The sequence below is a fragment of the Anomalospiza imberbis genome, chromosome 1, assembly GCF_031753505.1.
Source record: "Anomalospiza imberbis isolate Cuckoo-Finch-1a 21T00152 chromosome 1, ASM3175350v1, whole genome shotgun sequence".
NCBI classification, from domain to species: Eukaryota; Metazoa; Chordata; class Aves; order Passeriformes; family Viduidae; genus Anomalospiza; species Anomalospiza imberbis.
The window spans coordinates 150,937,985-150,955,185 of record NC_089681.1 but is presented as its reverse complement, the minus strand read 5'-3'; the positions used below and the strand labels follow the sequence as shown (position 1 = coordinate 150,955,185).

Sequence of the window (17,201 nt, the reverse complement as noted above, 5' to 3'; positions counted from 1 at the left end):
GGAAAGGAAAGGAAAGGAAAGGAAAGGAAAGGAAAGGAAAGGAAAGGAAAGGAAAGGAAAGGAAAGGAAAGGAAAGGAAAGGAAAGGAAAGGAAAGGAAAGGAAAGGAAAGGAAAGGAGAAAGATAAAAGAAAGGAGAAAGGAGAAAGGAAAGGAGAAAGGAAAGGACAAATCCAGACTCAAAGGGAGTTCCCAGATCCAAGAATCCCGGCCTTTCCAGGCAGAGCTGAGGAATATCCTGCTCCAGGTCTGCTCCCAGCCCCATTCCCAGGTTTCCTGCAGGGATGGGCCCAGGGATCTCCTGGAATGCTGCAATGCTCCCAGCCAGGTGGATAAATCCTGGCAATAAAGTGATTAAATCATGGAATTGTGGAATAATGGGGGTTGGAAAGGACATTTAAATGCCACCTTATCCTTCCCCTCTGGAATGAGCAGGAAAATCACCTAAAAGTGGCAGAGATTCCCAAAATCCCACAAATGGCAGTTCATTGATCATTTGTCCTCTTCTAGGTGGGAATTCCCAATTCCTGGAGTGACAGGATGGGTGGGAGAATGGGGGATTCACCTCCGTGGGAGCAGGGATAGGAAAACTGGGAAGCAGAAGGAATGTCCCTGCTGTGGCCTCTCCTCAGCCATCCAGGGGGTGACAGACGGGTCACCCTGGGGCTTTGTTGTCTTTATCAGAGCCCTTATCAGAGCCCTTATCACCCTGGGGGTGCTGAGTCAGGGGAGCTGGAGGAGCCTGCATTATCCCACATGGAGATTCTCCCTGTGATCCCATTCCCTGGCACAGCCCCAGCTCCTCCCCAGGATCCCAAACACGGGAACTCTGCTGCTTTTCCAGCACCTGAGCTCCGGCCCCTCCCCTTTTCCAGCAGCCTGAGGCACCTCTGGCTGGTGGCACAGAAAATTGGGAATACACAGCACAGGGTGCTGATTTCCTGCATCCAAACCTCCAAAATCCATGGAAAGGCGATTAAAATTCAATTTATTGATCACAGAGACTTTGCTGATGACACTGAGGCAAAATCAGGAAAAAATTAGGGGAGCAGAGAAGAAAAAAATAATTTCCTGACCAATCTGCTTTAAATACTGAAACTCAAATTGCCCAAATTTCCAAGATGATTTGGCAGCCCTTAAAAACAGCTCCAAATCCACAACGGGGTCCAGCCCTGTCCTGTGGTTTGGAAAATCCATGATTCCCGTGTGTCCATCCTCCTTCCCAGGGTCAGGAGGGACATTCCCGCTTTGCTGAGCCCCCACATGGCTCTGCTTGGAATCATTTCAGGGAAGTTTCATAGCTCAGGGCAGGGAGGAACCACAGGAGCTGCCAGAGATCACCAGGGCTTGGAGATGCAGCTGGAAAACTGGGATCTCTCCATTGGGAGAATTGTCTCCCTTCCCACCCAACTGGGATCTCTCCTTTGGGAGAATCCTCTCAATTCCCATCCAGCTTGGACTTCTCCATTGGGAGAATCCTCTCCCCACCACCCTCTCTCCCCTGGGAGAATCCTCGCCTTTCCCATCCAGCTGGGGTCTCTCCATTGGGAGAATCCTCTCAATTCCCACCCAACTGGGATCTCTCCTTTGGGAGAATCCTCTCAATTCCCATCCAGCTTGGACTTCTCCATTTGGAGAATCCTCTCCCCACCACCCTCTCTCCTTTTGGAGAAACCTCTCCTTTCCCAACCAACTGGGATCTCTCCATTTGGAGAATCCTCTCCCTTCCCATCACCCTCTTTCCACTGGGAGAATCCTCTCCCTTCCCACCACCCTCTTTCCATTGGGAAAATTCTCTCCCTTCCCATCCAGCTGGGATCTCTCCATTTGCAGAATTCCTTTCCTTCCCATCCAACCCAGACCTCTCCAGCTGGAGATTCCCTTTCTGTCCCATCCCCAGCCCTGCAGCGACACCCTTTGCACTCTCTTGGATACACAGACACATCCCAGTTTTGTACCAAATTCCATGGGTTTGTACAGCCAAGGAAAAAAACACCCTGAGGCAAACCCAGTCCTGGCCCTATCCTGCCTTATCCCAGTTCAGGGGCTATCCTGGATAAACAGACCCGGGAAATCAGCATGCAGGAAAATCAGCCATGCCTCTGTTACCCTGGAATGGTTTGGGCTGGAAGGGACCCTAAAATTGGAATAATTTTATGGGATCATCCCATTCCAGCCCTGCCATGGCAGGGACAACTTCCACTGTCTGAGGCTGCTCCCAGCCACATCCATCCCAGCCTGGGACACTTCCAGGGATCCAGGGGCAGCCACAGTTGCTCTGGGAATTCCATCCCAGCCCCTGCCCACCCTCCCAGCCAGGAATTCCTTCCCAGTATCCCACCTATCCCTCACATTTCTTAAAGCCATTATAGATCCATATATAAACACCCCAGAAGTCCCACCTCTATCAGCTCCCTCCCACTTTTATTTTAGGGATCATTTTCCTGTATTTTTATTGAGCGGGGTCGAGTTGCAACCCACAAAATAAAAGCCGCTTGTAATGGATATTGATCCGAGTCTCGGAATAAACCTGGGACAAGGAGCTCGTGTCCTTGCTCAAAGTCCCTAAGCCACTCGGCTTCCTCCCTATTCAAGAGGAAACATGGATTGGGGTGCAGGAAAACAGGAGGAAGTCAAGGTGATGTTGAGGCAAGCCAGGGCTTCAGGCAGTTAAAGACCATGGAAATCAGTCCAGAGTTTTCAGGGAATTTTGGAATTTGATTTGTGTCTTTGAAAAATAAAAGACCCCTGAATAGTGGGATGAACTTTAAGCTACTCCATCCTGGAATTCTGGGATTCTGTGAAAACAAATTAGTCCGCAAACTCTTTTAAGGTGCTTTAGTTCAGAAGATCAATTAATTAATTAATTAATGACTCTATGATTTCCTACAGCTGAGCATTCCCTGGAGTCCCAGATCCCGCTGTATCCCTAAACTAACTGTGTTCCAGAGCATTCCCAGGTTTTGGGGTTATGGAAAAGGAAGTAATGGGGCTGGGTGGGGGATGAAGCTGAGGATGAGCCATGACCAGCTTTTCCTTTGGGGAAATTCTATGTGCCCACATGGATCAGGCTGGATTCAGCTCTGTGGCCCTTCCAGAGCAAAAACGTTGATTTTTTGTCCCCAGAATTGTGACAAAAGGGCCAAAGCCAGGGATGGAAATGGTGGAACAGGGTCTGATCCCGATGGGAGATGGAGCACGGGAATGATGAAAGGAATGGGACAAATTCAGACTCAAAGGGAGTTCCCAGATCCAGGAATCCCGGCCTTTCCAGGCAGAGCTGAGGAATATCCTGCTCCAGGTCTGCTCCCAGCCCCATTCCCAGGTTTCCTGCAGGGATGGGCCCAGGGATCTCCTGGAATGCTGCAATGCTCCCAGCCAGGTGGATAAATCCTGGCAATAAAGTGATTAAATCATGGAATTGTGGAATAATGGGGGTTGGAAAGGACATTTAAATGCCACCTTATCCTTCCCCTCTGGAACAGCAGGAAAATCACCTAAAAGTGGCAGAGATTCCCAAAATCCCACAAATGGCAGTTCATTGATCATTTATCCTCTTCTAGGTGGGAATTCCCCACAAAGTGCTCATCCCTAAATCCATGAAAAGCTTGAGCTGAATTTTGGGTCTTTGTTAAAACACGGAAAAAAATTAATAAAACCCCAAAACCCCAAATTTCATTTTAGTCCCCAAGCCAAAATTTAGGGAAGGGAAGAGAAGGTTTCCTAAGGACACTCAAACATCCAATCCTGCCCCTCCAGATCCAGCTGGAGCTGGAGAAACCCCTGGGAATTCTCGGAGAAGGGGGGAGGGAGGCTGGAGCCGAGATAACATCGGGAGCCCGGATCAGCACCGGGGCAACTGTGTGGAAAACCAGATAAGGAGCCCGAGCTGCTGAGTCAGCAGTTCCTGACCCCTTCCCTGCCCCAGACACGGATCCTGGGATCGTTTTCCAAAGGCCAAGATTCCTTTGGATGAGGTTCCCTGGGAGAAGTTTGAACCCTTGGGATCATTACGATGGAAAGGCTCTAAAGCCTGGGATTTGGGGGATGGTTTGCACTTGGAGAGAGTCAGGTAGGGGAAGGGATGGGATGGGATCAATGGGATGGGATCCATGGGATGGGATGGGGTGGGTGGGATCCATGGGATAGGATGGGATGGGATGGGATGGGATGGGGTTTCCTCCCAGGACAGTTTTCCCCCTCACCCCACAGCCATAAAAGCCGGGATTTCAGGGTGACCAAAGTGACCTTTGTGTCCCAAATCCCTCTGCAAACGGGGCCTGATTCCAGCTGGATTGGATGGAGGGAGTTCTCCGAAGGATGGGAGTCCTCCAGCGGGACAGTCGCAGGAAGAGCTCTGGGATGTCCCTCCCAGCATCACCTTCCAAAGGGACAGGGAGTGGCCCCAGTGGCTCCAGCTGTCCCTGCCCAGGGGATCCCTGCAGGCACAGCCACGCTCCAGCCAGGATAATCCTGCTGATCCCAAAAAACCGCTCCGGGCTATTTCTGGGAGAACACAAACCAAACAACAACTGCCGGGACCCAGGGCCACCCTCGGCTTTCATCTCCCGCAGCCCCGACCCCGCCGTGGGCTCAGCTCTGCTCCTGCTTTTCCTCTTCCCAGGGCCAGCAGCTCCCACAAATCCAGCGCGGATTCGCCGGGATTTCCTTGGCTGGCGAGGGCCGATCTGCCAGGCCGGGCTGTGCTCCCCACAAGGGTTTTTTGGTTTTGCCTTTGCTGCGGGAGAGGCTCATATCCAGGGATATCAGAGGTTCAGGGATACTGGGATTTTGGCTGATCCCGACTAACAGCGGGGGAATCCCTCGGAAATCTGGGAGCAGGGATGGGCTCCTTCCCGGGAATGTGCCAAGGAAAGGACATTTCCCATTGTTTGGGGCCTGTCTTGGTTTGTTGAATTGGGATTTGTGGGATTTTTATTTTACAGGATTATTTATAATTTTATTTTTATTATTTTTATTATTTTATTATTTTATTATTCTTATTATTTTTAATTTTATTTTCTTCTTTTCCTATTTTCTTATTTTTTATTATTTTTCTTATATTTCTTATTTTGCTTCTTCTTTTATTGTTATTTTTATGTTGAATTTTTTATTACTATTTTCATTATTTTAAAATTTTAAAATTTCATTTTTTAAAATTAAATAATAAAAAAATATATTTTGGGTCATATTCCAATGATGAGCATTATCATTCCTTCCTTCCATCCAACTTCAAACCATTTCCCTTTTCCCAATTTCTGGAGATCTGTGGGATTGATCCGCCCAACAAGGAACGAGCCCAGGAGGAAAACCCCATCCAGCACCTCCTTAATCCCAACCTTCCTCAACAGCATGGAATTCCGGAGTGCTTTGCCTTGGAAAGGGCCCTAAGGATGATCCCATTCCAACCCCTCCACCTTCCCCCATCCCAAGCCGCTCCGAGCCCCATCCAGCCTTTTCCAGGACAGTTCCAGGGATGCAAGGGTGGATGTGGAATGGGGAATTCTCTCCAGGCATGCCAGAAAAGATTTCCAATCCTCCAGAGATCGGCATTGCAATTTTTGGGATTGTCCCAAAAGCAGAGGGAAGTTCAGAATCACCCGAACACCCTGAGCAGGCTGGGGCAGCCAAGGAAAAGTGGGAATGGTCCCTGTTGCCACCCTGTTCCCACATGGATCTGCTTCCCGGAGCTCAGCCCGCTGCAGCCTGGCAGCTGCTTCCCAAAACTGGGATATTCTGGTCCCAAGTCCTGCAGGAAGCTGCTGTCTTATTCTTATTAATAATTAATTCATGGATTGATTAATCAGAATATCTCCTCCGGTGCCAGCAGGGCTGAGATCTCCCAGGCTGAGCAAAAGGAGGGAAAAAAGGGAAAATAAAAGGGGTTGGAAGAGCAAAACCTTGGAGATTTTGTCTCTGTGAATCCCAGGATTAGGTTGGAAAAATCATTCAGATCCTAAAATCCAACCTTTTAGGACAGGGGGAGATTTTCCCTCTGCCAGCACCTCCCAAATAAAAATCATTCCCACATTTTCCCTTCTCCTGAGCTCCGCTGGTGTCAGACTCGACTTTCAAAGCTCCTTTTGCCACAAATTCCCCTCAAGCCCATCTTTGCAGAGCTCTCCGCCTTAGGCTGGTCTTAATTCCTTAATCCTGGGACTAAAGAGGAGAATTATCACAGATTCCCACCCTCACCGTGCCGGATTTCAGGCACTCCATCCAGGTGGAATTCCACCCGTTGCCCAGGCAGGTGTTATTGGGCTATTCCAGGGAAATCTTGGGAAGATTTCTCTGGATTGTCAGGAGAGCTGGAGCAAAGCTGAGCCTTGCCCAAATCTGTCCCTAAAACCCCAGGATTGGGAAACTGATCCTGCAGGGATTTGAGCCTCAGGGAAGAGGGCCCTGATTTCCCAGACTTTTCTCTCCTTCCCTGAGATTTTTCCCAGTGCTGGATTTCCCTCCCTGCTTGGAATACAGAGACAGCCAAGGATGCTGCAGAGGAGGGATCCAGATCCAGATCCCAATCCTGGGATATCCCAGGGATTGGGATCCAGATCCTGCGATATCCCAGGGACCAGATCCCAATCCTGGGATATCCCAGGGATCCAGCTCCCAATCCTGGGATATCCCAGGGATCCAGCTCCCAGTCCTGGGATATCCCAGATATTATTTCCCAGCCCTGCTCCAGCGCAATTCCCTTTAAATACTACTTGGGCACGATCCTTGCCAGCTCCAAGGGGAATTCCGGGAATGTCAGCACCGGCTTTGGGACACTCCGGGCTCTGCCCCATCCCAGCATCACAGAGCTGCAGAGATCCCGGGAATCTGGGCCCTCATTCCCAACATTCAGCTGGGAATTGTGCCCTGGAGCCGCCTCTGGCTGTGGGAATCTCCTGATCCAAGCCCACAGCTGAGCCGGGCTCTGCTGTGCCTGGGGGTAAGCTCGGGAGCGCTTTAAGCTCAGCCCAGAGACTAATTTAAATCCCTGCATCCCCATCCATCCATGGATTTTTCCTTGTTCCTCCTAGGAAAGGGAAAATTTACGGCAGCACCTCCCTCAGAGCGAAATATCAAATATATTTGTGACCCTTGTATAAATAACAACAACGAATTTTATAATAAATAATAATAACAACATTTATAAGAAATATTAACAACACATTTCATAATAAATATTGTTAACAACAGTTTTTAGAATAAATCCATAAAATTTCTCCTGCTGACCACCCTCGATCCCATTCCCTCTTTCCAAAGTCCCTTTAAAAATCCAATTAGCTGGAAAAAGAAGCAACAGCCCCAGGAAAATCCAGGCTCGAGGCAATTCTTGGACGGGGGTGACAAAGGGTGACATTATCCTGCCTAAGGGGGGACACTCGGGATCTCTGCAGCTCCCAGACTGTCAGGATGGATTTTGGAACCCTCTGGGAATTCCTTCTGCTGTCAAGAGCAGTTGGAAAAGCAAGGGAAGTGTCTAAAATGGGAATTTAAGCCTGGCCTAACTAAACCAAGCACGATTTGGAGCAGCAAGACCTGAAACCAGTAAAAATCCGAGTTAGGAAGGATCCATGGGATCGGCAAATCCAGGTCCAGGAGGGGTTTTAGGGAAACTCCTGTGCTTTCCCAGCAAATCCCATGGATTTCTCAGCTCTCTGGAATTCTGGAAGTGATCATTCCCAATTTCTGCCAGGTCCAGCTCACTCTGAGCCAGCACTGGGGACATGGGGCCCCCTCCCAGCTCATCCCTTGGGATGGAAAGGATCTCTTGGGATGGGGGATCCCAAAGAAATTCCACTGTGAATTCCAGGCAGCAGATACTGGGAGAGAGGAGTGAGCTGCGAATGGGAATAATGGGAATGGGAATGGGAATGGGAACATGAATGGGAAGGGAACAGGAATGGGAATAACGGGAATGGGAATAATGAGAATAATGGGAATAATGGGAATAATGGGAATAATGGGAATGGGAGATGCAGCCTTGCCCAGGTTTTTTGCATCCTGAAATCTCCCCAGCTCCAGCCTGGCTGGTTCCCAATCCTGATTTTCCCAGTCCCAAAGCAGCAGGAATTGCAGGAATTCTGGAGAAGGGGGCAGCAGGTGCTGCAGGACCTGGACACAGCCCCAGAGTCAGGAGATGCTGATCCAGCCTGGAATTTGGGAAAAGCCTCATCCATCCCTGAAATCCCAACAAATCTCCAAGTGGTTCTCCTGATTTCCCCAGGCTTTTTTGGGTTTTGGGAGGTTTCTCCACACATTGAACAGGGATAGGCTCAGACAGGGATTGTTTTCCAGGGGGCTGATCCTTCTCATTTAGTGAGGAGAAATCTTCCGCTGGAAAAGCTGGAAAACACCCCCAGCTCTGCACAAGGATTCCAAACTACCAAGTCCAGGGATAAGGCCCGGGCTGATGGATGCTGGAGGTCAGGAAGGACCTGACTGGAGCCAGAATGATCCGATCCCGATCCCAATCCCGATCCCGATCCCGATCCCGATCCCGATCCCAATCCCAATCCCAATCCCATTTCCATCCCTCCTGGAGAGCAGATCCCACTCTTCATGGGTGTCCTGCTCCTTCCTGGAAAACGCTGGGAAATGGGAGCAGGAGTGAGAATCCCAGGGATGGGGAAAGCCAGGAGAGCTCCTGTCACAGGGAATTCCAGCACTGACTCCACATCCAGCAGCTGATTCCCAAGGAAATGTCCCTTCCCTGCTTCCGGAGGTTTTGGAGCTGCAGGTCTCACACCATTTCCCATTTTGGATGGATTTATCCCGGTTTTCCAGCCTTGGGAAGCCTGGTGTGCAGGAAGGGGTGGAAAGTGCCAAGCAGCAAAAGGTTCCTACAACTTCCCTGTTTTCCTGGGATTTAATTCCAAAGGGGAGGCTCCGTTTCATTGGGATTGAGGAGATTTGCAGGGAAAGGAGAATTGGGAATGAAATTGTCTTGGAGGAGGTGGAGAGGAAGGGAAGGGAAGGGAGAAGAAGAAGGAGAAGGGGAAGGGAAAGGGAAAGGAAGAAGGAAAAGAGGGAGGGAAGCAAAAGGGAAAGGTGGAGGAGAGGGGAAAGGGGAAGGGAAAGAGGAAGGGAAAGGGAAGAGAAAAGGTGAAGGGAAAGGAAAAGGAAGAAATGGAAAAGAAAAAATGAAAGGAAAATGAATAGGAGAAAAAAAAAGAAGAAAAAAAATTAAAGAGAAATAAAAAAATCAAAAGGGGAAAAAAAATGAAAAAGGAAGCAAAGTTGTCCTTTCTCCATAGGCAGATCCCGAAATTCTGCCCCAAACGCTGTCCCAGATCCCTGTCAAACCTCACACGTCCTGTCCAGAGCTTTCCAAGCGATCCCAACTCCTGGGAAGCACAGACATTTTCACTGCAGCGCCTGCAGCCCGCCAGCGGATCCCAACAACCCCAAACAGCTTTTTAATCCTTCATCCCCTCATTTATCCCTCCTGGCGGCAGGATCCGCACGGATCCTCCGGGAAAAAACCACGGGGGAAAAAAAGAAAAAAAAAGAAAAGAAAGCGGGACTCACCAGCGCGTAGACGGAGCTGAGCACGGAGCAGCAGAGGATCAAACCCAGGCTGGGATACACCAGATATGATCCCATATCCAAGGGGCTGCTTCCAGCATCCAGCCTCGCGCAGGGAAGCGGGAGGAGGCGAGCTCGGAATTCCAGCGGCGCGGATTTCTCCTTGTCCTCCCTCGCGTGCCCCCAGATCCGCGGGATTTTGTTCCTTTGGCTCCCCAGCTTTCAGCCAGAGAGGGCACATGACGAGAGATCCCGGGGCTTTTCCTCGTTTTCTCATGGCTGGAGTGGCGGGCAGCTCCCAAAATTCCGCCGCGGAGCCCATGAGCAGAGGCAGCGGAGCCGCTCAGCGCCGCGGCTCCCGGTGCCGCTGGATCATCTGGGAGAGAGCTGGGAAATCACATCCATATGGGCCCGGGTGCGCCTCGGGATCCCGATTTTCTGCGGCTCCGGGAAGTTCAAATCATTTCTTTGTCAAACGCAAACACGGAGAGGCAGCGGGAGAGGGAGGGAAGGAGGGAGGGAAGGAGGGAGGGAGCAGGGAGAGGGCTGGAAGGGGTGGAGATGGCAGAGGGAGGGGGAACCTTTAACCACCGCTTTATTTTTAGCCGCAGTAATTTTATCTTTTCGCTCGCCGAGGGGACAAAAAACCCCAAACTCCCCCCCGCTCTTCGTCCTTTTTATTTTTGGGTGGATTTTTTTTTTTTTTTGCCTCTCCTCCTCTCTGCCGCATGCAAACAAATCCCAAATTTCCAAAAAGCCCCAAAAGTTGGGAATGTTTTCCCTCGGCAGTTGCCTTTGGGGCAGCGGCGGCACTGGGGAGGTTTTGCTCGGCTGTCCCAAAAAGTTGGTTCTGCCAGGCAGGGAACTCTCTGGTTTTAGGGAAAAATTGGGAATTTTTGCCTTCCCTCTCCCTCTCTGTCTGTCTCCAAGGAGCTGCAGTTTGGAGAAGACGATTGCAAACGTGGGGCTGAAAATTCCCGTCCCCTCTTTCCACCCCTTTCCCGTCCTTTATTTTAGGAGTGGTTTTTTTTATTTTATTTTATTTTATTTTATTTTATTTTATTTTATTTTAATGTATCCCCCCAGAGCAAAAGCGCTTTGTCCTCACCCCGAAATTCCATGAAATCGTCGGGATTTGGGGTTATTTTGATTTTGGGAATTTTTTTTTTTTTTTTCACCGACATGGGCACAGAGTTTTCCGGGAGATCCCAGGATCCCTGAAAACCGGGAAAAGGGTTGGGATATCACTCCCAGCTCAGCCGGGAGCTTTCATTCATAAAACTCCGCTGCGAAAAAAATATTAAAAAATTCCAACCTACTCTCTCTTCCCCCAGAGTGAGCTGTGTGGGGGGGGGGGATTATTTGGGAATTGCGGCGGGATCCAGCATTCCCTGCTCGTTTTTCTATGCTGGGAAGAGAAGCGAGGCTGGGAAAGGGTTACAAGCCCTGCCAGGGATGCACCACGCGGGCAAACACTGAGAGGCGCCGGGCTCGGGGCTGACTCACTCAACTTTAAAAATCAAACTCTGAGGGATTTTTTTGTCGTTTTTCCCCTTTCTTCCCCTTTATTTCCTGCTTTTCTCGCGTATATTTAGGAGCTGAGGAGCGAAAAATTCCAGTCTCTCCTCTCTCGGGGAGCAGACGGTAAAAACATCAAATTTTCGCTGCGAGCATTTCTGGGTTATTTTTTGGAGCGCCGAAAAAAGAAAAAAAAAGAAGAAGAGCGAGAGAGAGAGCGAAAAAAAAAAAAAAAAAAAGAAACCCCAAACTCTCCGCTTGCTCGGGTTGGATTTTTTTTTTAATTCCCGTTTTTTTTTTTTTTTTTTTTTTTTTTCCCCAGCTCCATGGCCGTGAATGGGAGCCTTGAGCTGGGTTTATGAAAGGCTCTTTCCAAGCGAAGGTAGAGTTGGGCTTCCTGTGAGAGGGAGAGAGGGGAAGGGATAAAAAAAGGGCCGCTCTTGGTGCGATCTCTGCCTCCTCCTCTTCCTCCGCCTCCTTCTCCGCCTTCCCCTCACCCTGGAATCCCAAAGGATCTCGGGGGAATCGCACAGGGGTGAACCAACCCCCCCCCCCCCCCCCCCCCGGGGATTGCAGCGGATCCAGGGCAGATGGGTTGGGAATGAAGGGGGGGGTCTGAATTCATCCCAGTGCATCCCATCCCACTGCATCCAATCCCATCCCATCCCATGGATCCCGTCCCACTGCATCCAGTCCTATCCCATGGATCCCATTGCATCCCATCCCATGGATCCTATCCCATGGATCCCATCCCATAGATCCCATTGCACAGATCCCATAGATCCCATCCCATGGCATCCAATCCCATCCCAATCCCATGGATCCTGTCCCACTGCATCCAGTCCTATCCCATGGATCCCATTGCATCCCATCCCATGGATCCTATCCCATGGATCCCCCTGCATCCCATCCCATGGATCCCATGGATCCCATCCTATGGATCCCACTGCATCCCATCCCATGGATCCCATAGATCCCATGGATCCCATCCCATAGATCCCATTGCATCCCATCCCATAGATCCCATCCCACTGCATCCAATCCCATCCCATCCCATGGATCCTGTCCCACTGAATCCAGTCCTATCCCATGGATCCCACTGCATCCCATCCCATGGATCTTGTCCCAGTACATCCCATTGCATCCCATTGCATCCCATTGCATCCCATCCCATCCCATGAATCCCATCCCAGGGGAGCAAGATTGGGCTGGATGCTGCTGAGGCATTTCAGAGCAGTGCCTCCACACTCCTCCCACCCCATTCCCATTCCAGCTGGATCCCCAATCTGCTTTTCCAGCAGTGATTCCAAAGTTATTCATTAGGGAGAGCAGGGAAGGTTGAGGGGAATTTGGGAATTTCTGGGCAGCTCTTCCCACCTCTTCTGGGGATTTTCTGGGATCTGGCTGCTTTTCCCACTGAGGGAGGCCTGGGACTGGGGAAATCCTTCCCAGGGATTCCCAGGATCTGTGTGGGTTTAGGGACACAGGGATCCACAGGCCTTGGGAAAAGGAGGGGAAACTCCCCTGCAGCATTCCAGGGGCTCCATGGTGGATGTTTCCCTGGAGAGAGGGGGAAGCAGGGAGAATCTCATTTCTAGGTTTAGAGATATTAAAAATTAGGATTTTATAGGGGCCCTGTCCAGAGATTCCAGTGCCAGGAGGGGATGGGAATAAACCGGGATCTGAGATGGTTTGGGAATGGCCACATCCAGGTTTTTAGTGTCCCCTCTGTGTCCAGAGCTTGATCCAGGGATGCCTCTGATCCTGTTTGGTTTTCCACATATTTTGTAATTTAGAGATATTTCATTATTTAGAGACATTTTATTATTTATTTATTTATTTATAATTAATTTATTTCAAATGTGCCTATTTAGAAATTATTTCAAATTTATCATTATTTATTTAATTTATCAATTTAATGTAATAATATTTACTTATTTAATTTATTTTATTTATTTCTTTAAACTTCCTTTATTATTTCCATATCTACATTTTTTTATTCCTCCCCCAAATTGAAGGGATTAAAGGGAGATAACCCTGTATTGCTGGAGCTGCACAAGGAAATGATTCCCAGTTCAATCCTTGCACAAGAAGGGAATTTTTCCCAGTTTAACCCTGGCATAAAACTGGGAATTTCCCCAGTTTAACCCCTTGATAAAACTGGGAATTTTTCCAGTTTAACCCTGGTATAAAACTGGGAATTTCCCCAGTTTAACCCTTTGATAAAACTGGGACTTTTTCCAGTTTAACCCTTGCACAAGAAGGAAATTTTTCCCAGTTTAAGCCTGGCACCAGAAGCTCTCTTGGGATATCTGCCCCAGACTCCAAGACTGAGAAATTCTGGATCCCTTTTATCCACAAAAATCCAAACTCACTCCTCAGGCTCCTAAGATCCAAAGTCCTCCCCCTGCCAGATCCAACAGCCAGGAAATTATTAATTCCCCCATTTCCTCCTGGAAAAATGGGAATTGCAGGGCCTGAAGTGATTCTTTGGTGGAATGAGCTTCAAATACAGTCCAGCCAAATGGATTTTTCCAGGGAATCCTTTTCCCAAACACTCAGAGCGAGGGAGGGTGGACAATTCCCACCCTTCTTCTTGGATCCATGGGAATTAAGGTTTGATTCCCAGATCTGCATCATTCCCGTGGATTTCTGGGGAATCCCACTGCAGGGGATGAGCTCAGATCCCAAGGAAGGATCCACCCAGCTCATCCTGTTCCCTGTGCTTTAGGAAGAGTGGGAATGCAGGCACAGGCCTGGGGAGGGGGGAAGAACTTCTCTATAATCCCAGGGAATCCCATCCCAGCTCCAGAGGGGCCATGTGAGCGTCTCCACATCCACATGATCCTGGAGAGCCTCTCCAGCTTTTCCCCACATCAAAGGATCACGAGGTGCAGAAGTTCTGGCCCTGCGCTCGGAAGATTTTCCTTGGAAACTCAGATTTATTCCAGGAGCAGCCCCAGCCCCACTGCTGGAATTTGGGATGCTCCAAGGATTCTGGCATCTCCCATCATCCTGAAGCTGCTTCCAAGAGGAATTTTTCCCTTTCTGCAGCCTTTGGAGGGCAAGGGGGATTCTTCAGCGCATCCTGGGTTTTTTTGGGATGATGCAGCCAAGTGTGGGAGGTCTTTGCTTGGAATTCTTCCCTCTGGAGGACTCCATTCCCTGTCCCAGCCTTGCCTCCCTCTCAGAGGGAATTCGGACACTTTTGTTTTTCTTCCCTTTCTGATTGCATCTATGAACAGGGATTTAAGGAAGCGGGAAGGAATGTGGGATAAAAGGAGTGTTTGTAACATTGTTGTTTTATGGAGCCCCTTGGGAATGGCAGGGCTTGGAATGTTTCTCCAACAGCTTGAAATGAACCTTTCGAAATGTTTGGATGCTTCCACTGTTGGAAATCAGCATCCTGGGAAATAAAAAAAAAAAGGGGATCATCTATTTAAACTGCTGCAGTTTGGGCCAAGAATGGTCACTTTTAGGAATCAGCTCCGTATTGGAGGGAATTTTTATTTAAAATAAAAATTTAAGGATCAAATTCTCCTTTCCCTGGATTTTTAATTGATTTCCAGCTGGGGGAACATTTTCCTCCTGTGGGAGTTGAAATTCCCATTCTGGATAAAAATATCTTCTGTCCTCTCTCTCTCCTGGTCACTAAACTGACAAAAGGCAGGGAGAGAGGGGATATTGGGAAGGAATTCTGGGCTGGGAGGGTGGAGAAGGACTGGGATGGAATTCCCAGAGAAGCTGTGGCTGCTCCTGGATCCCTGGAGGAATCCAAGGAAAGGTTGGATGGGGCTTGGAGCACCCTGGGATAGTGTAAGATGCTCATGGCAGGGGTGGATTGGGATCATCCTTAAGTTCCCTTCCATCCCAAACTTTCTGGAATTCCATGGCAAACTAGAACTGCATCATCTTGGTGTCAAACTTCCAAGGATGAAAAATTCCATCCCTGCTCTCCTTCCCTTGGCTCACAGCTCCAACCATTGGGAAATAATCTGAAATATGGGAAAAACTTCCCCTTTTTTTGTTCTCTCTCTGACTTTCTCCAGCAGCATTCCACACTCTGGGAACAGGAATTCCCTGCAAAAGTGGGACAGGATGAAGGAAATTCCTGCGTGTTTCTCATCCAGCCTGGGAGAATTTCCAGAATCCTCCTGGAGAACTGGTGTGAGAATCCAAACTCCTAAAACTCTTCCCAGAGTTATATTTGCTTTCCAGTATTTTTGTTGTCTGCATTGGGAGAAGAGGGACATGAGGAATGTGGGGTTGAGGGGGTTTGAGGTCATGGATCACCTTCGGAATCATGGAATGCTTTAGGTGGGAAGGGACCTTACGGATGATCCCATTCCATGGGCAGGGACACCTCCCACTATCCCAGGTTGCTCCCAGCCCTGTCCAACCTGGCCTTGGGCACTTCCAGTTTTTCTTCCAGTGGATCATTCCTTCCTTCCTGCTTCCTTCCTTCTTTGATTTTCCAGCTTCATCTTCCGAAACAGCTGGAATTTATGCAATAATTGGAATAATTTTTCCAATTTCTTGGGAATTTGCTGCCCCAAAGCAGCACCGTGAGCTGAGAGGTTTTACCATTCCCTGATGTTGCTGTCCCTGCTGCTCATCCCAGTTTCTCCATTCCAGGGATTTCTCCACACCCTAATAAGAAAAAGAGCATGTGGAATCTCCACATTTTTCTCCAGATTGAAAAAGTCTTTTATTCCCTCTTTTTAAAATTATTTTCCCTTTCCCCCTCCCCTGCCTCAATGCCCCTATCCTCACTCAAATTATTCTTCTTTCCCTTTTCCCAAACTCTGGCCAGAATCCACAGAAAAACTCCAGAGGCGAGCGGGAAAATTCCTCGGAAACTGTTGGGAACCAAAACAATTTGGGAAAACTCCTCAGGAGCCAAGTGCCAGCCTGGGATGAAGGAATGGGAGCATTTTCCATCCCAGCCAAGGAGCCCTTTCCCACCTGCCAGGGAATCAGGGGCATGGAAAAAAGTGGGACAGAGCCTTTGCAGCTTTGCTGGATCATCCTGGAGCTCAAACAGCTGGAGAAACCCAGAGAGAGCTGAGAATCTGACTCCAGACTTCTCTGGAAATTTGGGAATGGGGATTCTGTGAGATGGGCCAGTTTTTCCCATTCCAACAGCACCTAATGCAGCCTTGGAAGCTGCTGGGACCTTGCAAACTTTGGTTGTGTACAGTTGCTCCTTTGTGAAAAATCCTGAGTTTTTTGATGAGCAATCCCGATTTTTTGATGAGCAATCCCAATTTTTTGACGAGCAATCCCAATTTTTTGTTGAGCAATCCCAATTTTTTTGATGAGCAATCCCAGTTTTTTGACAGACAAAGGATGAGCTCCCAGGGACTGGGAATGCTCCGATCCAGGAGGAAAAAGCAGGATGAAAGCAGCTGGAATCACTCCCACCCCAACTGCTGACTCCAATAAGGGGACGATGAGGGATGGGATTATTTTCTACCGTTTGAGCTCAGAACCTGTTCCCTGGGATCATAAACCGGGATTTACTGCCTGGCCCTCATAAAGCCGCACTTATCCGTTGGGCTGAGCCTGTGGGGAGCACGTGAAGCCTGTCCTGAGCCGCCTCCGGAGCAGTTTTCCCGGGAGTTCACAGTCCACCGGAGCTCCGATAAGTGTTCAAATGTGATGGCCCCAAACCTGCCGAGGATACCGGGGGCAACAAGGTCCCTTTGTGGGGCCACTGCTGGGGCTGGAGCATGGAATGTCACCTTTCATCCCATTCCCAAACATTCCATGAGGATCCACAACCTTCATCCCAACAAATCTTCTTCGCCGTCCTGGAAAAATCAGCCATGGAGAAGGGATGTCCAGCCCTGGGTGTTTTTAGGTTGCTGGGATCCATCCTGGGTTGGCACTTTGGGGAAAGCTTTTTGAGCTGGAAAAGGATCTGTGAAAATCATGGAAAATGCCACAGGGAAATGGGGATTTGGGACTTTTCCTAATAAAGAGTTGGAACACAGCACTGAAAATTCCAGGAGTGCAAAGCAAAAGAAGGAGTTGGCTCCTCCTGGGTGGGTGCTGGAGCTGAGGAGCTCCTTGCGCAGGATTTTGTTTGTGTGGATTCCAGCTGGGATTAGATAAGGAAAAAAACATTCCAGGCTTTTAAAACCTGGAGTGAAATGTCTGTGC

General features: G+C 49.1%; 1 protein-coding gene across 1 annotated transcript in view; it reads right to left on the bottom strand.

The window, feature by feature from the left end:
* The window catches only part of PTH1R (parathyroid hormone 1 receptor), an 84,964-nt gene extending 74,906 nt beyond the window's left edge, over nucleotides 1-10,058 (bottom strand). The window contains exon 1 of the mRNA XM_068176382.1: nucleotides 9,522-10,058. Within this exon, the coding sequence (XP_068032483.1) occupies nucleotides 9,522-9,596 (75 nt within the window). The 5' untranslated portion in view covers nucleotides 9,597-10,058. The remainder of the gene's footprint in view (nucleotides 1-9,521) is intronic.
* Between the last annotated feature and the right edge of the window lie 7,143 nt (nucleotides 10,059-17,201).